Source organism: Podarcis vaucheri (assembly GCF_965113315.1).
Source record: "Podarcis vaucheri genome assembly, chromosome: 4".
In the NCBI taxonomy this organism is placed as follows: domain Eukaryota; kingdom Metazoa; phylum Chordata; class Lepidosauria; order Squamata; family Lacertidae; genus Podarcis; species Podarcis vaucheri.
The window spans coordinates 52,674,000-52,701,307 of record NC_138762.1 but is presented as its reverse complement, the minus strand read 5'-3'; the positions used below and the strand labels follow the sequence as shown (position 1 = coordinate 52,701,307).

Below are 27,308 nucleotides of genomic sequence, written 5' to 3'. Positions count from 1 at the left end.
GTATTTGGCCAGTGATCAGGCTAAGGACCTGACATAAACAAAAATATATTCCATTATGACAGATGCAGATCTCCTGCAAAAGAACATTCAGCACCTTGGGGGTCAAAACAGAGAAAGTGCTTTCCCTCATTCCCATCAAAAAGTCGTTTTAGAGAGACCTCAGTGGAAAACACAGTTGTATGTGTCGCCCATACAGTCTCTCTTCCTTTGCTCAATCAATGAATCTGGGTCTGAGCTTGTCTTCCTCGACAGAGTGGAGAAGGTAGGCTGGATATTGAAGAAGGAGAGTGCGCACAGGCCTCTCTTTCTCCACATGGGAGCACCAAGAGAGGAGGGGAAACAAAAGTGTTGTTCAAATGGAGATCCCTCTGCATGCCATAACTGCTGCACTCACGCAGGGAAAGATTGTAGCCAGTATATTTTTCTTCGCTGTAATTTCTCCTCATATTTAATAGGCAGGAGCCAAACCTCTTCTTGCTAGCATGGAACACACACAAAATGCTTCCATTTTCAGGAACATTGCAGTTTAAATCCTGCCTGGAGAATGACAGGTGGCAGCCTGTTATTTCTTGCCCGTCGGCAAACATATTATATGAAAGGTGTGTTCTTAACAGCTGTTCTGCTTCAGTAAAGCAGGGATGGTGGTGGTGGAGGAGAGAATGGCTTCACGTAAGAATGTTTTCCTGGGAGACTAGTAGTACAACTCTTCATTTCTATAAGCACCGTCATGAGACAAGCGTATATCTGTTTTTAGAGGCTCTCAATAGCATCGGGGGGACTGAGTCTCTGCTGCTAATGCATTGGTTTTCTTTTAGGTTTGTACGTTTAGCTAGCATTCAGTCTGCACAGGTGCTATTGCTTGTGAGCTGCAGGTTGCTAATTTCTTTCCTATGGCAGATAACACAGTTGCCCACAGCCCTTGTCACTCCCTCAGAAGCCTTTTCAAGGACCTGACAAGGCAAGAAGACCTAGAGAAATGATAAGCAAAGAAGCAGAGGGGCATGCTGAGAAACAGTGTTCTCGCCACAGATCTAAGTCATATTGGCATGACATTTCCAGAGACGATCTCTTTCCCCCATGCGTTCACAGATAGGTTTGCAAGGAAGAAAAATGACAGGAAGTGTCCTCAGAAGATTAGACATTTTTTAATACTGAATGACCATCTTTCATACTGATTCTAGGGCTATTTAGTGTACTTTTGCCTACCTGTGTTCTGATCACACTTTAATCACCAGCCATTATAAAAGGTCTGCTGTGTGTCACAGCTGCTTTGTTAGATGTCATGTCACTTTGGTATTAGGAATATTGATGAGAGAAAAAAGTGAATGCCATTTTATAAGGTCTGGCTGAAGCTGAGGAATGTGTCTTGGTGCAGCCATTTCCTGAGTTCTTTTGTTCTTTCGTGATAGTTGTTACTCAGATGCTTCCTTTCTCCATATATATATATATATATATATATATACACACACACACATACACACACACACACACACACACACATATATATGCAAATAGCTTTTTTAAGGTTAATTCTCACCTAAAGGGAGATACTGAAAGGAAGCTACAGGACATCCAGCTGTCTTGTAAACACAACAGCCTGTAAGCAACCATTTTGCAGCTACGGGAGTCTTCAAAAAGGTCTGAGTCATGTATTTGTATTTACTGGGCTATCCTTGATTAATGCCACTAGTTCTATAGATCTGTCATTTTTAATTCACCTGTTGGTGCTTATATATGGTATTTTGATATTTGTGAATTATTCTTTATTCTCACTACTGTAAATAGAGTTCTATATACTCTCCTTTTTTTACTATCATTCTTTTGTCCTTGTATGACTGTTGGGAACATGGATATTGTCAGAGCAAATGGGAAATGGATATTGTCAGAGCAAATGGGATTGCTGTTAGCAGTTCTATACAGTTTGACTTGGAAGGTCATTTCTGTTGCTTGTTTTTATATACAGTGGTACCTCGGGTTAAGTAGTTAATTCGTTCCGGAGGTCCGTTCTTAACCTGAAACTGTTCTTAACCTGTAGCACCACTTTAGCTAATGGGAGCCTCCTGCTGCCGCCGCGCCGCCAGAGCACAATTTCTGTTCTTATCCTGAAGCAAATTCTTAACCCGAGGTACTATTTCTGGGAGTCTGTAACCTGAAGCGTATGTAACCCAAGGTATCACTGTAGTGCCATCAGTTTACAGGGCACTTTACAGAGTAGCAGCAACAATTGGTCCGTATCCCAAGTGGCTTACATAAAGACACTGGTATTTCCATCAAACTTGAGGGAGAGATTTCACTTACCATCTTAAAGTTTGACATGGGCAGAACTGGATCCATGTATTTTTTTAAAAAACAGGGTGTAAACAATCCATTAACAAGAGAACAATTTATGAATGTAATGCTCCTGGCCATTAAATTATGTAAGTCTGCCGATTTAGGTAAAATAAAGAACCTTTGAAGTAGTGCTCTTTCCTTTGTGCAGTGCAGGCAGTACTCATTTTAGGCACATCCAGTCGACACATGGTTGTGGATGTGCGGGTCCTTTTGGACCCAGAAGAGGGCAGGATGCACACCAACAATGCTCGCAGGGGCTGGGAGCAGAACCCCCATGCAAAACATTTGCTGCCTGGAGCTATTTGATCCCTTGATTTGAAATGAATATTTCAGGAAAATAAAACAGGAGTTCTTAAAATATAATATGCTAACCAGAAGGCCATGGGTGATAGCCAAAGTGAGTCATACAAACAGATTGATTGAAAGTATGACTTAATTGGATGTTGCCCTATATATTCCAGGTGCACTATATTAACTGCTAAATTCATGTCCTAATTATTCTTTTTCGCTGAATTAAAAATAAACATTTGGAAGTGAAATTTAATTTTAATTATTTGTGGGTACAGATTACAGTTTTAAGGTATTTACCATCATAGAAATAATTGTTCTATTGGACTGGATTCGAAACGAATAATTTAATTTTCCTTCCTGTAACTGCCTGCTGGGAGAATATTGCCATGGTGTAGCTAATGCCTAAGCTTTATTCTTAAAAATGCGTGCCAGCTTCACAGCTGTCTCCAGATAAATTCGAAAATGCCTCTTGTGTAATTAGCTTTTGTCTTTGGGTATTAAAATTAGTATTTGGCTTCTGATTCTAAGTGTATTTTTAGAAAAACTAGAAAAATTAAACTTGGAGTTCTGTTCAGGGAATATGTCTGAAATTCTATAGCCACTTACCTAGGGGAAACCCCATTGAGCTTAGGGAGGCTTAGTTCAGTGTAGACATGTATAGGATTGTGCTCTAAATTATACACAGTACAGTCTTGTGCATTTTTGCTTAAAGGTAACTCCTGCTGAGTTCAAACCAACTTACTCTCAGGTAACTGTCTGTACTATACACCATATAAAATTCCTGCACAGTCAGGTACTAGCTTTCCAACTTAAGAGACTTGGGCTTATATATTTTCAAAACTGTTGTGTGGTTCTGCTAAGACATCTACATTTTTTTGTCCTCTTGTGTTTTACATTTAGACATACGTAACACAAGGCCAATTGGATGTTCCAAATAAAGTATTCATAATATATCGATGCCAATTCATTTGCAAAACCCCTAAGCAGTTTACACATAACAAAAATGTAAAAGAAAAATATATAGATACAATTTTCTAACCAAAGAAACAAAGGAATTAAACAGAAATCTGTCAATAAAACATTTCAGTAAAATATCAGTAAATAAAACATCAGAGCAGTGTGATGGTTCTTATGACCAGATGTAGACACAGTTGCTCTACAAATTGCAGTCTATCATGTACAGTACCCGATATACCCTAAAGTGCCAAAGGTGCCACATACTATTTAAGGCTGAATATTCCAATATTAATTTTATTTCTTGACTGTGTCTTTTCCACCTTTCTTTCAAGGGAGTCCATGGCAGCAAACATCCAAAAAGTAAAAACACCACCACCAACCACACAATTAAAAACCAAAACGTCTAAAAATACTAAGAATGTCTAAAAACATGCAAGATACTCAGATACCCTCACAGCTAATAATCTCAGGGTTGTTAGGAACAGTCATAAAACACTTGAGTGAACAGGATTTTTTTTAATTCTTCCTGAAAGTTAATAATGAGGGAGACAGGTGCAGTTCACTAAGGAAGACATTCTAGAAGTGTGAAATGGCCACAGAGAAGGCCCCATCATGGTCCTGTGCCAATTGGGCAACACCAGAAAAAGGTGGCATAACATTACTGCTTTTATATGAGATGCACACAAGTGTTCTGTGTTTTCCTAGTATTTGTAGCAGTGAGCCAAGAACCTTGACGTAATAAACCATCCATTAATAAACCAACCATTAGGAGGGGGATAGATTAGTGTTGTGTCTGAACCTGGGATTGTGTTTATTCTGCCTTAACAAGCCAAGCTTTCTAAGCCAACAATAGATCGTAGTTTAAGGCGAAACAAGCCACCCTCCTGGATTTGGATGCAACTCTTAAGCTATCCCCTTCCTAAATTGTTTGCCAACTCAGCCGGGAAGCAGTAATTGGGTTTAACCTTAGGCCAAGGTTCTTTGCTTATTGTTACGTGTGAACCTGAACACACACAATCTTAGCAGACACAGGAGTCCTTCACCATTGGTCCCAGTTGATGTGAGCAGACTTGCCAAGATAATATTCAGCGTACTGGAGGAATGTGGAAGGCCTTGGCTTTTAGTGTAAAGATGTTTGTAATTTTGCAAAAATGTAAGTTCAAATGCATTTTGTATGGGGTAAGATAAATATCCTAGGTGAAAAGTGCGTTGAAAGTCTCAGCAACCATTTGTAAGTGGGGAGGGAAATTTGGCTTATTTACAGTTTAAGTGATTTGAAAGACATACTGGCTAGCAGGTTGATTATGACGTAGAAACATGCAGTGATAGGATGGAATAATAACAAAGTTATGCTCCTAAAAATGTTCTGGATAAATATCATGGCAAACTCTGCTTCCATGAGGAAAGGGGAAAGGAATGACAACCGAAGAACTGCTATTTTATGTTCAGCCATTTAATGTTCTGCAGGTTTACAAAGGAGTATGTGTATCTGTATATATATATATGTATATATATATTTCCTGTTTGGAACATTATTGGTAAAGGGCTACAGATATGTACACTGATGCATAATGGGATTCTAAGATGAGCATATAGATTTTTATTTTTTACAAGAGGCAGATATAGTAGCTAAGCTAAATAACAAAATCTATTTAAGCTTGTAGATGTGTGATGTGTTCCATTAGGACATGGCCCCCGTCATACAAAGAAGCATACAAAATTGGATACCTCTTGTTTTAAGGGTCGTTATTGAGAATGGGACTATATTGGGAGTAACTTCAGCTGTCCTGCCTTCATCGGTGTATCAGTCCTTTCGGCATAGGGAGAAATAGCTTTCACTGTACTTCAATTTTGTCTTCTGAGGGGTGATTTTATAATGTGGCAATGCATGAGCATTTCCAAAGCAAATAGTGTACTGTTCAGGTCCTCCCTGATGGGCTTTCAGCTCTCCACTGAGACAAGAACCAATAGCTTGAATGGTTTGAATCCGATTTGAATTGCGGGACTAAAAGCAGTTGTTTTTTGAATGATGTAACAAACATGTAGAGAGACACCTAGTAGATTAACCTCTTCCTAGGGTCATTCCTGGTCTCCTAGGGCTATGTATATAACTACAAATAAAGGTATGTAGAAGAGCATTGACAATTCCACTTTCACGCTAAATATAGTTCCTCCACATCTCCTATAATTAGAGGTGTGCTCTGAACAAGCTGAGACTGGTCCTTGCCGCTCAATGATCTCCCGCTGGTACTTTGATGTGACTGAAGGAAAATGTGCACCATTCTTTTACGGCGGATGCGGTGGAAACCGAAACAACTTTGACACTGAGGAATACTGCATGGCAGTCTGTGGCAGCGTCAGTAAGTGGACCTCTCCAGCCTGTGGCAGTCTCTCTCTCTCTTTTCTCTCTTGTGCCACTTTGGCTCTGCTGCTTAATTCCCCTGGGAGTGGGCCTTTACCACCACTAACCGTACATCCCTCTGTCAGCTTCTCTTAATTGCTCACATCTTGTAGAGTGTGTTTGACCATTAGTACGTGTGTCTCTCTCTTTCTATTCAAGCTTGACAATTGGCGACTTTTGTTTTCCCATCTGTGACTTGTTATAGGCACAAGGTAATGGAAGCAGGGAGATGAGGCACTTGGAATGAGAGTCTCTGTTGTAGGACTTGCTTTAGAAGTGCATTTGCTCGTGTGTGTCTGTGCCTTTGTTCTCATGCACGTACAATGCATGATTAAAACAGAAACAGCCCACAAGCCTGTAAAGCTGCCTTTGGTTGTTTTATAATTGTTTGCTGTCCTCTTTTAGTAAAACACTAGACATGCATCAAGATGCATATATTCACATTATAAAGAACAACAACAAATTGGTTCCAGTGGAAAAAGTTACTCAGTTTACTTATATCTTTCCTTTTCCTTTTATAAAACAGATCTCTCTCTCCCCCCCCCACCGGTGGTGATAAGGAAAGAGTCTATTTCACACATGTGTGCACATTGTTTTTGTTATTTTGTACATTGGGTAGCTAGCAAACAATTGAACGTTTGTGTTTGGACGTCGCAGTAAACACTGGGAACAGGCCTCTGGTTCATGGAATTCTCCCTCGCCTCTCTTTCAATACAGTCACAAGGAAGAGATTGGAAACTTCCACTACTTCTTTTGATTACCTATAGTTTAGTATGTTGCCCAGACCCTAAACTGTGGTAAGTCTTTGGTTTGCAGAAACATCAAGGATTCATTAGCTATAGTGCTTTGTTGGACTATTTGTGCTAACTTTTCAGATCACCTGGACTGCTTTATTCTTTGGAAAGTTGTATATCCCATTTTTCAATACAGTCGTCTATTGACACCATCCTTCCCCCACCCCAATTTCTAGCAGAGGTCTCAAATTGTTCAAATATTGACCATTAGGGTGGCCCTGGAAAATATCTGTCCAAAGATGTACACCAAAGGTCCTAGGATATATTTTTAAAAATATTTGTATGAGACAAAAGCAAAAAACCCAACAGGAAATTTGTACAAGATTAAAACAAACAAAAACGTACATTTGAGAAATATATTTAACGTAGCTACACAGCAGACGTCATATAGTATTGTGGGGAGATTGATTAAAAATTGATAGTTTTTATAGTTTGAAAAACTGAGCTGTGGTCGGAACCAAATAAGGTATATACAGTGGTGCCTCGCAAGACGAAATTAATCCGTTCCGCGAGTATCTTCGTCTAGCGGTTTTTTCGTCTTGCGAAGCAACCCTATTAGCGGATTAGCGCTATTAGCGGTTTAGCGGCTATTAAAGGCTTAGCGGCTTAGCTGCTAAAAGGCTATTAAAGGCTTAGCGGCTTAGAAAAGGGGGGGAGCGAAAAAAAATCTCAAGACTCGCAAGACATTTTCGTCTTGCGAAGCAAGCCCATAGGGAAATTCGTCCTGCGAAGCACATTGAAAAACGGAAAACCCTTTCGTCTAGCGGGTTTTCTGTCTTGCGATGCATTCGTCTTGCGGGGCACCACTGTAATAGCTTTGATGTAACTGTCCTGTTGTCTCAGCTCTGCCTCATAGAATTCCCATGGGCGGGGGGACCTGAAGAGAGAGAGCAAATCAAATTTCATAAACATACGATATAATTCTAGCCTTTTGTTCTCAACATGAAATATAGGCTGCTTCTCTTTCTCTCTTGTCTTCTATCTAGCAAGGGATATTTCACCTCATTTTCATCTGAGATAACTTTAAAGGTTAAGGCTTCTCACATGTCACACTACTTCATGCCTTCTGTGACAAAGGAAAGCCTGATAAGTTGCCCCCTCAGGTGGACTCTCTGAAAAGACTCCAAATCTTGAAGCACATCAAATTAAATTCAACCAAACCAGTTTTCATTAAGAAAATGAGTTATAGTTGCACTATTGGGTCAAATCTGAGCAGAAACTAGAGAGATAATTCAAACATGCATCAGTCATCTAATCTGTAGTATGAACTGGTAACATTCAAGACCGGCTGCACCAATTAATGTTTTTTCAAATGTGAATTTGCCCTGAATCTCAAAGGTCCATTTACTGGAGCTGATGTATGACAGACTGAGTTCTTGGTTTCCAAGACACTGGATTAACAAAAGAACCCTCAGTTGCTTCCTTGTCAGCTCAACGTACTTCCTTCTCCCTTGGGAAGAAGAAGGCCTAGAAATCAACACAGTTTCAGACAGTTTCTCACCTCAGATGCTTATTCAGCAAAGTTTTCCTGAGTGAGATGGTAACCATTTAATCAAGAACACACCATCACACATAATAAACTTTATATCAGAGTAAAATGCTGTTTGAAGGAAAACCACCCCTCATGCAATCTTGAATTAAAAACTGAATTAAGAGCTTTTGAAGGAGGGGGAGAGCAGCCTGGAACTGCAGCTTATTCCCTTCATTCTAACAATGTCCCAAATGCATCGGCTGTCTGTAAGAACTGGCAAGCAACATAAGAGCATTGAACACATCGCCTCTTGTGTGCTGATGGAGTGAGGAACTGGCACTGCTTCTTGGCCCAATCAAGGTGTATCCTGGCTAGGGATTTCACAGACAACTCCCTGATTCTCTCTTTGCAGTTAATTTTCAGCAAAACCAGGTTTGCATTCTGCTTTAGTTTTGTTCCTCCGAGAATCCAACCAAGCCAGTTTTTGTTGCTTTATTGGCACCATCCAGTTCCAGAAAAATCAAGAAACTATTTAAAAGAAAATGTTCCTTATCTCTAGTGCTCGGATGTTTTCCTCAAGCTGCCAGAAAATGAAACATAATTTTTTGGGGATTTTGCCAGTCTCATTAGTGAGTTGAGTGGTTTAGCAATATTTTAAAATTTGTTGGCATTAACCATTTTATAGCTGATAGTGGAATAGTCTAGACAGTATTCTTGCTTGGAAATATTAGGTCTGTATAACAGTTTTTTTTAAATTGCAGGTGCATTGTTTTAAAGAGTAATTACCCTCTCTAACAGTGTGCTCATGAGTGTGTTCTCCTTACCCAGAAGGGCTACAGAGGCTAAAAGCTTTAAACATTTTATGAAGTTTCTGCAGTAATAATAATAATAATAAATGTTTTGGTTCATACACATAGTTTTAAGAGATCAGGGAAGAAAAGAATAAGAGACTTGAATTTTGACAATCTAGGTTCAGAGTTCAAGATCACAGGATTGTCTTTGAAATATATCGTCCCTACTTTTGTTTCTCAGGAAAAGATTGTAACAAGCAAACAGTAATGATTATATAGCAGTGTCATTTTGACAAATACGATCATAAAGCACTTTGAGTATTGTTTATCTGTTGAAAATGGACTCTTCAACTGTAGTAGTTAAACTAGCATTTAGTTGTGCTAAAATATCTTTCATCGAGAGGCTTGAAGGTTAAGCCTCATACTACAGCATTTAATTCGAGTCTGCACATTTCTGCAGTGGACTAGTGCCATGGCAGTGGCAGAACGAGGAGCTGTAATTAATCCACACAGTAGTAAATCCTTTTGCTGCAATGATTCAAGTGCATGTCAGTTTGAAATTGCCCCGTGGTGTGTGAGTTGATATTGATCCCTGGATGCAGGTGACAAAAAGTACTCAGTCAAGCCAATTTACAACTAGCTAGGTGCCGTTGAGCGGCTGAGAATAAAAATCATGCTGGACTTATCTGCATTAAAATCCTGTTCCATCACCCTTAAAATGGAAAGCGTGGTAAAGTCAAAAAGCGAGACAGACATATGAGCTAGTCTGAGGTTAACTAGCAATTTAATCCAGTTTTTAAAAAGGAGGTGGGCAGAAGTAACATACATTTGTCTGTTTGGCTTCTTTTGGGTTTTACATAGGGCATAAACATGCTCATTATTACAGCAAGAATGTATTGTGTTGTGTTTGGAATGTATTCACAGAATTGATGTTGAAGCAACCTCTTAAGATTTACATAACATAGCTTCCCCCCCACCCAACTACAATCAATGTCATGCAATAAGAAGACATTATGTATTTAACGTGCTCTATCTGTATTAAAGGGACGCGGGTGGAGCTGTGGGTAAAACCTCAGCGCCTAGGACTTGCCGATCGCATGGTCGGCAGTTCGAATCCCCGCGGCGGGGTGCGCTCCCGTTTCTCGGTCCCAGCGCCTGCCAACCTAGCAGTTCAAAAGCACCCCCGGGTGCAAGTAGATAAATAGGGACTGCTTACTAGCGGGAAGGTAAACGGCATTTCCGTGTGCAGCTCTGGCTCACCAGAGCAGCTTCGTCACGCTGGCCACGTGACCCGGAAGTGTCTGCGGACAGCGCTGGCTCCCGGCCTATAGAGTGAGATGAGCGCACAACCCTAGCGTCTGTCAAGACTGGCCCGTACAGGCAAGGGTACCTTTACCTTTTATCTGTATTAAAAACCCAGCACATGTCCCAAATTAGAGCTTAGCATCTTGGTGCTAAGAAGGATGCAGAATTAATGCTAGCATGTAAGATAAGAAAACAGACAGGGAAAGAAAAGCTTTGAAAGAAATGCTATTGTGTGAGGCTTCTGAATTTCAGGGCTTCCGTGTTCTTGCAGTTCAACTGCTCTGTTGGTTTGACTCCAGGTGAGCTTGTTCATCTAGCCCTACTTCTGAAGGGCATAATGCAGATGTGCACATCCTGTGCTCTGTGAATAGTTGGAGGTGTGGGGTGTGCATGCCTCAGGACACACGTGGTCCAATCCAATTTTCAGTTTGCTTTTAGCTGATATTTTTAGGGACGCTAAATTGGGAGTGGAGAACCCATGAACTTCCATGTGCTTTGGACTCCCATCAACCTCAGTCAGCAGTCAGGGGAGATGAAAGCTGTAATCCTTCGACATCTAGAGGGCCACAGGTTCCTAATCCCTAATCTAAAAGACAGAATAAATTTGTTGGGTATCAAACCAGATTCACCTTGTAAAGGACAACTATGTGAACCAGTTCTTGGTGATGTGAAAGATATGTTTATTCTGAGACAGTAGTGTAGGGTGGTGTTGGTGTTCCAACTGGTATTAGCCCCACCTGTCAGTCAGGGATGATGGGAGTTGTAGTCAAATAACATATGGAGGGTCACCTGCTTCCCATCCCTGTGCTAAACTATCTTCCATCCAACCAACCCTCCAGGCCCACATCCCACACATAGTCTTTGGTGCTGGAAGCGAGCTCATACGGAAGAAAGACATTTGTGGGAGTAGGAGAGCAGGCCACTTGGAAGCAAGCCTGTGTCATCTTCTTCTTCTTCTTCTTCTTCTTCTTCTTCTTCTTCTTCTTAGGCCCTGTATTCTCCTCCTTAAATGTGAATGGGGAAGCAAAAAAGTTAAGCAATCTGATCTGCTGCTGACACATCTCGTTTGCCTCTTATTCTTTCCTTGTCAGGACTACGTTGCTCTCTGGCACAGCTATGCAATATGTTGCCTAAAGTGAACAGCAGTTGCCCCAGGCAGCAGTCAAGTATTGAACTGCACCAGTCCTTCCATCTTGCAACCATACAGTAGTGTCCTGGGGTCAACTGCCTCTACCTCCCCACCCCACCCCCGGTGCAGCTGTACTTGCAGTGTGCTCTATTTTCAGAGATTATAATGGAGCAGCCAGCTTCTATTAATTAAAAAAAGTTTGAAATTTAAAAGTCAGAAAATGACATGACCGCCAAGTGGAAAGCATTGCATCACGAGTTTCGCAAGCACTAACCACTGAGTGCCTAAGATTGCTGTGCAAACACTTCTCCTTGCAACTTCTTTTTTTCCTTCTTCCTTTTTTTTTTGTGTCAAGGGGACTTAATATTTTTCCGGGTGCAAAGTACTGTAGTCTGGATGTCAGCAAAATGTGATAGCTTTGCCTCAGATGTGCTTTCTTTTGAAGAAGCCATCTGCATTCCCCAGTGGGGTGAGCCGGGGCTGTGCATTTATCTCTCAGAAATCAGTTTGGAAACAGGTTCTTTTGCCTTGTGGGAAAATATTAGCAGTACAAATTGGACATGCCTCAAATCGATGTGGTTTGCTTTGTGCAACATACAGAAATTTGCTGTTGCTAGACACGGCTACAGCTTGTGCAGTCCCACTTGTTCAATTAGTATTGGTACCATTCCTAACATAGACTCTATGCTGAAACTAGCTGTTTGTCTAACAGGGAACTCATAACCTTTCTGTCAACAGTTGCAGGATACAACACCTGCGTCGTCATCCTACCTATAATAGTGACAGTAGAGAGATGTTTCTGTGAACTTTTCTATTGTTGATAGATAATTTGGGTGGCACCTTCTGCAGATAATTTTGAGTCTTTCTAAAGAAATAGCCATCACACAAGTAGTTGTACCTTAAGTCTTTGGTACTGATTGTCTTCGAAACTAAAACTGTGAAGCTGTACTCAAATATGCATGCTCACAAGAATGTACACTTTTCTAATTTGTGTATGTCCTATGCCTTCAGAGGTTCTCTAAAATGGTCATATATGGGTTGTACCACATACAACTATCTAACAGCTTCTGCAGAAACACTGAAATGTGAAATATTTAGCATCTTTCAGTTTGGAAATGCATTTTTTTAATTGATTGTCGAATGCATTTCATGTTCATTTCTTATATTTGGAAAATTTACTCCTCCAGTTCTTGAAAATTCAGAAAGCTGCAAAAGGGCTTAAAATACACTTTGAGTTTGGGAAAAACAATAATATAGGGAAATAAAATTCCAGGGAAGACACTTTGAGTGCTTATCTGCATGTGTACACATTACAATTTCATGTTTAAATAAGCTTTTGATTTTTTTATCTGTATTTTGGGAAATTATTGTAGTGTAGTGGTAGTCAGGAACATATTTTTCCCTGCAGAAACTCTCAGGTTTAGTACTCCAGTTGAAAGGGTTAGGTAGCAGGGGAATTTAAAGACCTTTCCTGGGAACATAGGTAGCCTATAAGGCAGCTTTGGCTGTTCCTAATTCCACTTAAATCTAAAAGAAAGTTTGGTCAAACCCCAAATTATTAGCAGTGAAGTTTGGCATTTGACCATTAGGAATTGTTAATGTCAGTCATATAATGAGAAACAGAAGTGTGTGGCCTTTTTCTGGAAGTTAGAAATTTGTGGAGCTGCATACAGTATATCAAATGTTTGTTAGTACACTATTTCCGTCTCCCAGTAAAATAGAAAACATAGAACCAAAGTATATGTCAGCAATTCTAACATGATGATAAAAATGGTTAGGTGTATAGAACAGTCAGAAAATGCAAATGTGTTGTTGGAAGTTATGTGTAAGAAAAGGGTTTTGTAGAACAGAGTTGTAATATGCTCCCTCTGGACTGGCAGTATGGCTCGGGAGTTAAATTGCCTCTGGAGATGTTTTTGAAATATGTGCATGTGTGTTGGGGCACATGTTTGTTTTCAGAACACAGTACTGTACTTAGTTTTAAAATCCTTGCCTCTTCTGATTGTTTATATATTTTACGTGAACTGGAATAACTTGAATTTTTGCATGCTTTCTTAATTCCTAATGTGGGCAAAATCTTTTATCTGTGTGGGGTCCCCCCCCCCCCCGCTATGAAGCAAAATCTTCTCTTTATGAACCATCCTCTTTTTATATTCCTCTAGTAGCTAGTTGCTTTAAATAGTTGTCGTATATTGGAAGTGTACAGATGCTTCTATATTTCACTTTTAAAGTGAACCTTTTGCCTCTTTATTCCTTTTGTAAATCCCCATCCATAGTTCCCACCACAGCTGCCAGCACTCCTGATGCTGTTGACAAGTACTTGGAGACACCTGGTGATGAGAATGAGCATTCCCATTTCCAAAAAGCAAAAGAGAGGCTTGAAGCCAAGCACCGTGAAAGAATGTCTCAGGTGAGCTGCAAGTTGATGTTATAAACTGATATTCCTATTGGAGCTTGATATCCTTTCTCCTCCCTAAAATGGGTCAAAAGCACAAGTTTTTGTTGTTGTTGACAGTCAGTCTACTGACATGCAGTGAAAGAAAAGTGGTACATATTAGACTTGCATTTTTCATAGAACCAATTTGGGTGGGTGGGTGGTCAGGAATTCTATTATGGTTCTATGCAAAGTGCAGTGAGACATTTGGAGCTGAAAGGATGTTTGGGTGGGTGGGAAACATGCAACAATGCCCTCTAATGTTTGTGCGACTGTATTTCATTGCCTGTGCACTTTCTCCACACATTGCATAATTTTACTCACCTGTTTCCACTCACCTTTTCTCTCAACTGAAAAGCCCCATTTTAGCCTTTCCTCAAAGGGGAATTGGTTTGTCCCATTGACCATCTTGGTTGTCCTCTTCTGAAACATTTACAGCTCTAATGTTATGTGTGCACTGCTGTTCTAGGAAAGGGGTAAGGAGATCCTGATTGTTACGGGTTTGTGGTGGTGGGTTTTCAAATCTTCGTATAGACTTTTGTTGTTGCGTGTTGAGTCCCACAAGCCACCCCCCAAATAACTCACACTTCACACTTCAATTTTTGTTTAAGGTTTTTGGCATAATTTTGGCCACAACTTTATTCAAATACAAAATATGTGAGTGGTTGCTTAGGCACTGGTTATGACTATCTGTCCTTGCCCTCAGGGACAGAGCTGGCCTTCCGGACACCAACGGAAGCCAGTGTGGGAAACAAGTATTGGGTGAGAATGAAGCTGGGAATCAGACTAACACCTCTCACCCTCATGTTCCGGTGGGGCTTGCCCGGCCCAAGTCCGACTCCGGGGACAAGGACGAAAGAATGGCAAGCCCCTGGATTTCCTTTAACGGAATTCCCATTCGCATCATTTGGAGGGGTAGGCACTTACCCCTCCAAGCACCATTTAACCAATGCCTAACCGCCAACCTTACAAGTTGTGACGATTTGCTACGCAGTAGGCGAAAACCAAATGGCACCAGCCAATCAGCCAAATGGCAAAATTCCTACCAGGCCCCCGCTCAAAGGCGAACGACCCCATGACAGGCATAGCAAGGTCAAGCAATCAAAACCACCCTGATAAAAGGGAGGGAGGGCGGGTGATCCGGTTCAAAACGGCCAAGAGGACGTTCCCTCGTCTGGCCCCTGTATTTATAGCCTCTGGCCCCTCCTCCAAATTGCCAAATTAGAACTCCCCAGCAACCCAATTAACCCTTTAGTGCTTGGGTTGCTAACAATTTGCCGAGTCACTGTAGGGTGGCCTGTTTCCCCAACCGCAACACGTGCTCTCTGTTAGGGAGAACACGCTTTGCGTGTTGAGTCCCACAAGCCACCCCCCAAATAACTCACACTTCACACTTCAATTTTTGTTTAAGGTTTTTGGCATAATTTTGGCCACAACTTTATTCAAATACAAAATATGTGAGTGGTTGCTTAGGCACTGGTTATGACTATCTGTCCTTGCCCTCAGGGACAGAGCTGGCCTTCCGGACACCAACGGAAGCCAGTGTGGGAAACAAGTATTGGGTGAGAATGAAGCTGGGAATCAGACTAACACCTCTCACCCTCATGTTCCGGTGGGTCTTGCCCGGCCCAAGTCCGACTCCGGGGACAAGGACGAAAGAATGGCAAGCCCCTGGATTTCCTTTAACGGAATTCCCATTCGCATCATTTGGAGGGGTAGGCACTTACCCCTCCAAGCACCATTTAACCAATGCCTAACCGCCATGGAGCCCTCAGCTCCCCGCCAACCACTCACAGCCCCAGCCAAGACCTCAGCTTGGCCACCACTGCACCTATCCAAGCCTCATTCCCAGAAGCCGACAGGTGCACTCCATCAGCCCTAAAAAGGGCTGCCGCTTGAAAGGTGATTTCCGGATGAAAAATCACCTCTCCACCCAACTCCACAATCCTTCTGGAAACAGCAGCATTGAAAGGATGGCCTCTCAAAAAGAATCTCGGGGTGGGAAATTGCATCGCCACCCAGCTCCAAAACTTTTCTGACCACAGCAGAATTGATGCGTTTTCTGGCCCTTTCAGTGGCAGCCGGGCAACGACTGCCCTTCCAAACGCAGCGTTGCAAAAGCTTTGACCAAAAAATTTTCGCTGACGGCACCATTGCACGCAGCGTCTCCAGGTCACCCAAAATTGCAGCACGTAGTGACAAACAGTCCATGGGCACCAGGTCGTTCTCACCAAGCTGCACCACAATAGCAGCTGGCGGCCCCTCCAAGAGCAACTGCCTCCGGATACTTGGCAGGAACTCCGACCAGCGCATCCCACGTCTGGACAGCCAAGACAAGCGAATATGTGGAGGAAAGCCGAAATCTGGACCCAATCCAGATTGCCGTGCTGCGACGCCAGCCCAATGGACGATACTGTGCCCCACAATCCAAACACAGGTCACCGCTAAACCTGATAAATAAAAGAAGCAAAAGTTGTAAGACACCAATAATGTTAATGAACATAATCTTTGAATGCATTCGATTTCCAACGACCTGTATTTTATTTCCACTGCCTTATTAACATGCTTTCTTGCCTTCTTGGTGGTACGTTTGTCTAGGCATTGGTTCCCAACTAGCTGCACCTGACCTCAGCAGGGCAGCACTGACGACTGGGCCCCACCATATCGTCAGTACCAGCAAACATTGTGGGGGAGCAATGAATCCCAAGGCAATCGCATCCCGCCAGGTGTCGTTCCCCATAGGGGAAAGATGCACCCCATCTGCCCTAAAGAGGGCAATAGCCTTGAAGAAAATTAGGAGGGTGCAATATTACAGAACCACCTAAAGCAAGGACCTATTTTATTTTATTTGTTATTTTATTTACTTTATTTATTTTATTCTATTATCCACCACCTTATTAACATGCTTTCTGGCCTGCTCGGTGGTAGTTTGTCTAGGCATTGGTTCCCGACTAGCTGCACCTGACCTCAGCAGGGCAGCACTGACGACTGGGCCCCACCATATCGCCAGTTCCAGTAAACAGCATGGGGGAGCAATGAACCAGGATCAGACTCAAGCTCACCCCAAATGCTCCCAGGGACTCTGGCATGGCCCTAACCCTCGAAAGGGGTCGACAAAAGCATGGCGAATCCTTGGATTCCCTTAATGGAACATCTTTGCGCATTGGAGGGGACAGGTGCTCCAACCCCCCCTCCAAACCACCTTGAACCAATGCCTTAAATTATTTTGAGTCCAGGGAGAGCTGCCATCAACTCAGTCCAAGCCCTCTTGCATGCAGGAATGCAAACTTATGCTGGAGGAAGACAGCAAACATTCTCGCCCAGCTGTACCACCAGCACTGCGGGAGGACCTGAACAGGTCACACTCGACTGCACCAAAGGAAGGATCTCCTCCCAAAGCATTCCCCATCTGGACATGCAGTATATGTTCACATGGGCAGGAAGACTGAGATGGCGCCCCAGTCCAAACTCGTCAACATGCTTGCCAGCCCAGTGTACAATGCTGTGGCTCAAATGTGCACAGCTGCTCCTATGAAAAAAGGAAATAACAGACAAGCATCGGCACAGACATCATTGTGACACTTCCTGATATAACCCTTGTCAGCGTCAGACTTCCAATGACCCGTATTCACAATCCTGTCTACTGACAGGCACCCAGTGTGCAGCCTTTGCAGCAGCACCTAATCGTAAGGAATGAGGAGTGTTCAGCGGTAAGCAAGCCGCAGGCTGTAATAACTGGTGCACGACGTAAACACATTGATGCCGGGCTAACGGGAACCCATTTTCATGCACTAGGAGCGGGCCAGCCCCCCAGGGAATAAAAAGCCAAATATTCTGTTATCCATAACCGGGCCAGGGCCCTCCTCACCTGTGGCGGGAAGCCTGATTGTGGCACTCCTGCCCACTAAGTCTGTTTTAGAATTACCAACTCTAATGACAAGCTCCAAAGGATAAGGAAAAGTCCTGAAGCAATAAGAATAAGCCTCCAGACTCTCAGCCCCGTGCTGGCTCCAACAACCATTTCCCCAACCCTCAGTGCGAAAATGCAATGGACTACTGAAAGGAGTCTCACCTTGATCTTTAACCCGCAGACAAGTTTTAACTTGTTGCAGATACTGCATAGGTAAAAATTGACCGACTTCCTGCCCACTGTCCTATGAGGTTGGAGCCTATTCCAACCTTCCAAGGCCCTGCACACTGCAAACTTTATACAAGGGTCTCTGAAAAATAAAGCTTCAATGTAACAGACATTGCAGCGGACTGAATTCGGATAGTTATAACCGCATGCCCAATCTGCAGCAGGTGGACCAAATACTGCAGGATCTGCTCAGAGGATGGGGGCCAATTCTTCTGAATGGCCGAGAACTGCCAGCTTAAGGCTAAGAAATCCATCCAGGCCTTCCCATAAGAGGTAAAAGCAGAAGGGGAAATGGAAGCTGCCGCTCTCTGAAATTACTAATTGTTGTCAAAATGCCACAGGTCTGGAAAAGTCTGGCAATAGCTGAGTCTGGAGCCCAGGATCTGAAGCGCTTCATCTGAAAATCGGATAGTGTCAGCGTAATTTGGAGAGTAGAAAGCACAATATTAAACCTTAAGTGGCGCAGCTCGAAAGCATGAGCGGAGGGGCAGAGACTGTGCTACAGCATGAGGACTGTTTTGCCAAGACGCTCACCACTACCTGGTTATCAGACCAAAAGCAGATCCGATGGTCACTGAACTCCTCGGGCCACATGAACTGCTACTACAATGTGGAAAACTCAAGAAAAGTTATGCCACATGATTGCCTCACCACACCAGGCTTGAGGCCATAGCTTTGCGCACCAGCAGCCCTTGAAATAAAAACCAAAGGGCAAAGATCCAGCAGCACCAGCATGAACCTGAAAATCCCTGAGCGGGTTCAAGGTATCCTGCCATGGCGAACTACTATTGCATACATTCAGGAATTGCTACCATCGCCTGACATCTGCCTTCACCACACTTGGTAGGCATACACAAAGGTAAGGGGACCTCTGTCAGCATCGCCCTTGAGCCAGTGCCACCAACTGGACTCATCCACTCAGCCCCGACTGGGCTAGGCGAGCTGGGTAGCATTTCCAGAGACCACCTTCTGCACAGGAACAGGTCAAAGTGCTGTGGACTCACAGCTTAGAGTTGTGAGCACCGGATTCACTTCCACAAGAAGACAGTCGTCGCACAGCAGAGTACAGCAGAGTCTAGCAGAGTATATAAACAACTCGGAGTGCAGCTCTGTAGAATATCTTCTTTATTCTATCTACAACTATACAAACTATATACAGAGCTTAATAGGTCTAAGTATAAATAAACGCTGCACTGCACTGAGTGTCTGCAGCTGCCCTTAGCAGCAACCTTATCTCTACACATGATCTCTAACACTCAGTCTCTCTCCCTCTCCGACACTCACTGACTGACTGACTTGGTGCTGGAGCAAAATAAGTAGAGATCAGAACACGCCTCCTCCTCTCTGGAGAATCAGCAGACTCCTCAGGAGATTCTTGGATATGGGAGGGGTGAAATCTAGGCAGCCTAGCCTAGTGGGAAGATTAGTTAAGTGACCCAGCAAGATCCGATCTGGTGAAGCATCACTTGCTACAGAGGAAGTATTACAAATTAACTTCCTTCAAGGCAGACAGCTTCTCCATAGCCAAGTGGTATGTTTTAGCAACGATATCCAACTGGATCCCTAAATAAAATGGGAATAAGGGCCAAAGGTATTGAGCTATTGCTTGCCAGCTTCCAGCCCCCACTTGGGCAGGGGGCATCTTGTGCTGCCATCATGATATGTAAATTTACAGGGCCGACGCTGGCCAGAACCCCTAAAGAAGTCCCAACCAAGCTGCCGCCAAGCCAGCTTCCTTTTCAGACACACACTCTGTGCAATGCAAAAAACACACTCCGTGCAGTGCACACACTCTCCATGCAATGCATCTACACACTCCGTGCAATGCAAAAAAGCACGCTCTGTGCAATGCAACTACACACTCCGTGCAATGCACACACAAACCCTCCGTGCAATGCAACTACACACCCCGTGCAATGCAACTACACACTCCTTGCAATGCACACACCCTTCATGCATTGCAACTATACTCCATGCAATGCAACTACACACTCCGTGCACTGCACACCCTCTGTTCAATGCAACTACATACTCCGTGCAATGCACACACACTCCGTGCAATGCAAAAAAACCACAACACACTCTGTGCAATACAACTAGACCCTCCATGCAATGCACACGCACTCCCTGCAATGCAGCTACACACTCACTGCAATGCACACACCCTTCATGCAATGCAACTACACTCCATGCAATGCAACTACACACTCCGTGCACTGCACACCCTCTGTTCAATGCAACAACAAACTCCGTGCAATGCAACTACACACTCCGTGCAATGCACACACACCCTCCATGCAATGCACACACCCTCCGTGCAATGCAACTGCAAATCTCCTAGCAATGCAATGCAATTGCAGCCCATGCAGCGCCGTGCTCTGCAACGCACAGAGCAAATTGCAATGCAGGCACGCAAAGGTGCTTTCTCCCAGTTGCATATTGCAAACATGGCGCCCGTTACATCCCTCGCAGTGAGGTAACCACCAAAAGGACTTAAGTGTCCAGGTAGAGCAATGGGGGAGCATGCAGCTGTCCCATACAGTGACCAATCCTGCAACCTAGGCATTACCGGCACTATGCACTGACCCAGTGAAACCAATGCTTCATGGACCACATGGGGACACTATTGAGGCCGGAAACGCTTCCAGGCCATCGAATTCTAGGGCAAAGCCCTAGGATCACCTGCTAGGCCAGGCATAAATGTTTCCAGTGAAATAGCAGAGTTGAGGTAGCCCACAGCTTGTCCAAGTACCCCTGCTTGCCCTTTTAGAGGGAAGCACCCCTTCAAGAAACCCAAAGTTCTTTTATCACAAATGGGCCGAACTACCCAGCAACAGAATAGCCCATAAGGAGCAGTTTGTTTTGTTTTGTTATAACAATGGCTAAGAGGGGGATATGAACCCTGTCTCCCAGGTCCTAGTCCTACACTTTAGCCACTAGGCCACGATGGCTCATCTAAAATGGCAGTCGCCACTATCAGGGCAAAACAAACTTGAAGAAAATAAACTTGTTCAGAAACAGCATAGCTCAAGAGCATATACAGAGTGCTCATAGTCCTTGGAGGCACAGGGAGCCATAAAGCCAACCTTCGGGGATACTATAAACGAAAGTGATACCAGCTAAGCTGGGAACAGCCCTGACTAGCCCCACAATTTCAACAAGAGAAATGGGGGAAACCTTTTTGCGAAAGAAAGCCCCTAACGGGGGGCTCTCTCACTATTGGGAAAGGCAAGCCACAGATACAGGGAGAATCTTCCCACAGGGCAGGGTAAGGGGTGGGGTGGGAAATCGAACAGGAAAAGGGGGGAATTAAATTATTTAAGGGACTAGAGAGGATTAAAAAGAAGGGGAAAATAAAGAAATAAAGAAATGTAACCAGACAATGAGAAGATTGTCCAAGTGCTCCATGTGATCCGGTTCAAAACGGCCAAGAGGACGTTCCCTCGTCTGGCCCCTGTATTTATAGCCTCTGGCCCCTCCTCCAAATTGCCAAATTAGAACTCCCCAGCAACCCAATTAACCCTTTAGTGCTTGGGTTGCTAACAATTTGCCGAGTCACTGTAGGGTGGCCTGTTTCCCCAACCGCAACACGTGCTCTCTGTTAGGGAGAACACGCTTTGTTTTTAATCCTCATTGAAAGCATCAGTAAAACCCTATCATGCACACTGATTTTCACCTTACCAGTTTCTTAAGTTTTTTATTCCTAGGACATACAAGCTTGCCTGCTTTGTAGCTTCTTTTAACATGTCCTCATACAAATTCATTCCGGACAGCTGTCTCTGTGGTCTGAAGCAAATAGCTCTCTTCTTCTTAGGACTGGCCGTGTAGCAACTGTCCGGGCGCAGGCAGAATACCCAATCTCTTGGCAGTCATGCCATAACACTTGCTTAGGTTTTACAGTGTTCTTCATATAACTAGTAGAGACATTCGGGGTTTTTGTTTTGCTTTTTTGAGAATTACCTCATGGTTGGCAGGTGTTTTCCATATCCCCTTTCCCTCAGACATATCAGAACTGCTGATAATCGTAAAACTCGCTGTGTAGAACACCTACTCAGGATAAAATCTAAAATCTCCTTTTTGAAGTACAATGGGGTTGGTGTGGTTAGAATATGCCTTGATAATAATGGATGGCATATGTTAACTCTTCTCCCCATCCATTTCCCTGCATTATATCATGCTGTGTGTCCTGAATTCTGAGAACAGTTTGACTTTGAAATGGCTGCCTTCTTTAAATCTCAGCCCAGAAGTTGTCATTTTCTCGGCATGAAACAGCCAAGTCTTTGAAGTATCATAAATCTGTATGGCTGTGATAGCTTTGTATTTTCAATGAAGGAGAATAGCTTTATAAGCACTTATAGGACAACTTCATGGTTCTTGGGGAGCCCTTCTTCAATGAATGCATGTTAATCTAGTGATTTTTATTCTTGTTTCTATCACTTGGGTCTGTCCATCCCCCACAGATGATTTTTTGAAAAAATAGATTATTTCTAAATCCGTGACCTTCAAAAAACGAAAACCCAAAATGTATTTATTTTTCCTTTTCTTGCGACACTTATGTATGTGGATGGTGTCTGGCAGAAGCTGATGAATTTTTCTGACCAGCTAGAGTAAATAGACCATTCAGATTTAACTGATGACAAAAACGTAGCCTGCTAAAATAACAGCTTGGGCAGTGTCTTATTTTTTTTAAGCTAATCATGCCCTTCAAGTTCTGCAAGGTATTTATCATCCCTGCACCAGAGTGAACTCTGGGCCTCCCAATTTGCATCTCTTCAGACCAGCCTCATGACCTGCCATTTTATAATCTCACCTTCCTCATAGTTAAAATGTTTGAGGAGCGGATGAGAGATGTTGAAAACTTGCTCAAGCCAAATACTGTCTTATCACATTGGCAATACAGTGGCATTTAATTCGTTCCGGAGGTCCGTTCTTAAGCTGAAACTGTTCTTAACCTGAAGCACCACTTTAGCTAATGGGGCCTCCTGCTGCTGCCACGCCGCCACCACACGATTTCTGTTCTCATCCTGAAGCAAAGTTCTTAATCCGAGGTACTATTTCTGGGTTAACGGAGTCTGTAACCTGAAGCGTATGTAACCCGAGGCACCACTGTAATGCTAATTTCCACAGAATGTGTTAGCCATGTGCACTTTAGATTTGAAGGTTGGTTAAAAAGACAAAAGGAAAAACCTATTGTGTGAAGAATTGTACTTAAAGCAACAGTACATAAAGCATTAGGGACGCGGGTGGCGCTGTGGGCTAAAGCCTCAACGCCTAGGGCTTGCCGATCGAAAGGTCGGCGGTTGGAATCCCCGCGGCGGGGTGCGCTCCCGCTGTTCGGTCCCAGCGCCTGCCCACCTAGCAGTTCGAAAGCACCCCCGGGTGCAAGTAGATAAATAGGTACCGCTTACCAGCGGGAAGGTAAACGGCGTTCCGTGTGCGGCTCTGGCTCGCCAGAGCAGCGATGTCACGCTGGCCACGTGACCCGGAGGTGTCCCCGGACAGCGCTGGCCCCCGGCCAATAAATGTGAGATGGGCGCACAAACCCCACAGTCTGTCAAGACTGGCCCGTTCGGGCAGGGGTACCTTTACCTTTACCTTTTACATAAAGCATTTGCAAGCAAAACTGGTGGGTGTGAATGCAAATATCATAATTCATGGTAAAGGAAAAAATTAAGGTTGAACTATATGTTAAGCTTAATTTCATAGCATTCAGCTCATCTTTTGTTTAGTTTTTAAAAAATTATAGCCGCAAGGGAATGATTCTTATTAGATTCACAGCAAGGAAGGGAAGGGAGATTTGTCTCTTCCTTGCCCAGACACACACACCACAAAAATTGGGGGTGCACAGCAATGAGGCTTAGTTTAAAAAGTACCCATTGGCACCAGTGACATTTAGCTGTGTGTGTTGTGCCTGGGGTGGTTGTGGCAAACACCACACACTGCGAGCCCAGTTATCCACCCCCACCCGCAGTGTCTGTAATTAGTGTAACAAAAACAAAAGATGTAGCTGCATGGATTCTTAGTTCAGGACTCCCCCATTTTGGAGGCACAGCTAATAAACTAACAAAGCTACCACAAAATAGCAGGTTCACTGAAGAAAAAAATTCCAGCGCTTACAGCCTCCATTCCAGAACAACAGGCAAAATATTGTACCCCCTTTAAAAAAAAAACAAAAACAGGCAACCTCCCCATTCCCCTCCAAAACTACACACACACACACTATCATCTATCTATATCTATCTATCATCTATCTATCTATCATCTATCTCTATCATCTATATACTTATCTACACACAAACACACACACACACACAAAATAAAGCTACAGCAGACCCACAGTCTCAGTCTTCTTTCCCCTATGCCTTGGATGCTTTTAAGCTTTCTTTTTTATATTTAAAAAGTATGTTAGATGAAATAACAGATCACACATATATTTAATCACACATATATTTATGCTATAGATTCAATAATGTTCAAGGTACTTTGGTCTTTAAGCGGGGGGGGGGGGATTTTTAGGGAATGAAGAACCTGATCTCTTAATATATGGTTTCACAAATCATCTGCCTTCTGTGTTTCATAATCCCTGAGCATAATATGTAATAGAATCTGCTCACTAATTCATATAACTGTTCAGTTTCTGCCCCCTCAAAAAAGAAAAGGCCTGCTGTGAAGGACCTTAAAATTCAGAGCGCTAATTGTGGGAAAGAGTTTCAGAAGTGTGTTATTTTGCTTGTCAGTTTGATCTTAGCCGTATGCCATTGTTGCAGAAAAACTAAAACACTTCACAGCAAGTGGTATATTGAAGGGAAACTCAATTTTTGCCCGTTTGTTTTCCAGCTTTCCATTTAAAACCTGACTTATTTTCATATTGGTCATAGTTAGCTTGGTGGGGTGGACAGAGTAGCAAGGTTGAAACCTGTCCTTGAGAGGCAGTGTATACATTACATTTAGTTTTGTTGCTCTGTGCTCATTATTGGGAGGATACATGAGCTAATAATTAAAAATTTACACCCTAAAACAATGCTGCTTTTTTTGTAAAAATAAAAATCGGGTGCCTGTAATCATAAATTGATAAAAGTGTTGTGGGTGCCAGCACAAAATAGCTTTGTTGGATTAATTTTATTTTTCCAACCACCAGAAAATCTCAAATCACCTTCTGAGTATGAACCTAATACAATTTGCTCGTATTGTGTTTTATGTCTGGGCAGGTCATGAGGGAATGGGAGGAGGCAGAACACCAAGCAAAGAATTTGCCAAAGGCTGATAAAAAGGCAGTCATCCAGGTAAGGAGAAAAAGGAATGTTCCATACCAATTAGGATTGCAAAATAAAAATAAATGTGTAGCCAAACTGAGTTCCAGTGTGTACCTTGAGGTTTGAAAATGTAGGGTTACTTGTTCTGTCCTGTGAATTTGGAGATCACTCCCTCAACACAATGTGGAATCTGCCTTCACAAGTCTAGGTGGCTTAAATCCTGGTCATACGATACCAATACAGCTGATCGTCCTTTTGAGAAAAGGAGATGGATACTGCTACATCTTCTCCATGTAATTTGAAAAATGTGTGAGTCAGGACTTCCATGTTCAGTCATGCTGCAGCCCTGTCAGTGCAATTTGCCACATCTTTATTGTTTGAAGGAAGCATGGGTGGAGGCTCCTTGTGATCTTAACATGGATGCTTTACATATTCTTTGAATTCTGTGATGAAGATGATATGGTACCCATCACCTGTGAGGTGTAGCTGTGAAGAAGTCTGAGCTTAACCACTGTGCATACAAAACTCTGTGTGCCTGTTGGGTATTTGGGTTCCAAACTTAAGATCAGGGCGAGCATCTGTACAGTGACACCGATGGGGCCTTAACACTGAACTCTCTCTCTCTCTCTCTCTCTCTCTCTCTCTCTCTCTCTCTCTCACACACACACACACACACACACACACAGCTGCATGGTTTTATTTTTATATATTGCTGCCACAACACAGCAACACACCTCAGTTCCCATCCAGAAGGAGTACCATTACTCATCCACTGCTAAAACAGCTGCCCAATGGGGTGGCAGTGAGTGGCAACACAGGCAAGTCAGGCCTGTGAGGGGTTGAGCTGAACCTCTGGGGCCCTTGTCCGTGCCTGACATGTCCAGCTACTGGTGCCCAGCATGCTTAACATGTAGCTGAGTGTTCATTGGGACCTCTTCAGTTTTTTTGCTTCCTTCCTTGCTTTTTTGTTTTAAAAACCCTTCAGTTTAGAATTACCTGCTTTTTTTGAAAGGAAACGAAAAAGATATCTGTGCATTTTGATCATTAGCTTGGTGAAGAATGGGTTCTCTTTCCTTGATTATGCACACTCAAGCAATTTTTATGTTGTTGGCTGTCCAAGTGGAAACTAAGCCACATCACTGGATCATGCGGAAATGTCATTTCCATGATTTTTAGAGAGTGGGAAAGATTGGCAGCACCCGATAATAAGAAATGCAGGAAACGCTAAATGCCAGAAGCTCCCAGTTTATTCAGTGCAATTCCAAGTCAGTTTAAAAATGGGATATTTTAGAATCAGTTGGGTGGCATCTGCTGGTTTCAAGTTTCCTGTTGCTGTCTTGTGACAACTTGTGTTTCTTCTACAACAGCACTTCCAAGAGAAGGTGGAATCGTTGGAACAAGAAGCTGCAAACGAGAGACAGCAGCTAGTGGAGACTCACATGGCACGAGTTGAAGCCATGCTCAATGACCGTCGCCGTGTTGCTCTGGAGAACTACATCACCGCTCTGCAGGCTGTCCCTCCCAAAGTAAGCAAAATAAGGATTGGCATAAGCATAGGTCAGCAGCCCAGTCCTATGCATGTTTGTTTGGAAGTAAGTTCCACTGAGTCCAAGTGGGGCTTAGTCTCCACCTAAGTGAATCCAAGCACACTTGTGTGAGAAAAGCCCCATTGAACCCACTGAGACTTACGTTTGAGTAAACATGCTTGGGATTATAAGTACACCTGGTACTTCTGTATGGAGTTGAGAGCCTTCTCTTAAGTTCTCTTAAAGATCTCTTAAAAGTCACCAGAGATCACATAATGGTACCATTCCTTTAAACATACGGCATGGATTTAAAAGTTCAGTGCTATTGCTGTTGGGAAATCACTAGAATATATTGTCCAAAATACAGTATGTGCTACAAATCAACCTTGTTTTCTTTTCCCTCATATGACATGGTATGAATGTGACTGCAATCATTTCCTGTGCCAGTTCACTACTTGTTTCACACAGTTTTGTAAAAGTGCTACGG

General features: G+C 43.1%; 1 protein-coding gene and 1 long non-coding RNA gene across 5 annotated transcripts in view; both read left to right on the top strand.

The window, feature by feature from the left end:
- The window catches only part of APP (amyloid beta precursor protein), a 150,900-nt gene that overhangs the window by 84,414 nt on the left and 39,178 nt on the right, over positions 1-27,308 (top strand). For 2 of the 4 annotated variants that reach the window (XM_082220730.1, XM_082220729.1), the window contains exons 7-10: positions 5,772-5,939; positions 13,747-13,880; positions 25,251-25,325; positions 26,663-26,821. In XM_082220730.1, coding sequence (XP_082076856.1) covers positions 5,772-5,939; positions 13,747-13,880; positions 25,251-25,325; positions 26,663-26,821 — 536 coding nt within the window. The remainder of the gene's footprint in view (positions 1-5,771; positions 5,940-13,746; positions 13,881-25,250; positions 25,326-26,662; positions 26,822-27,308) is intronic. The other 2 variants (XM_082220732.1, XM_082220731.1) reach the window with 1 other exon arrangement.
- Positions 23,175-23,763, top strand: LOC309531409. Its single transcript, XR_014219304.1, has 2 exons — positions 23,175-23,261; positions 23,651-23,763. It is a non-coding gene; the product is annotated as an uncharacterized lncRNA (long non-coding RNA).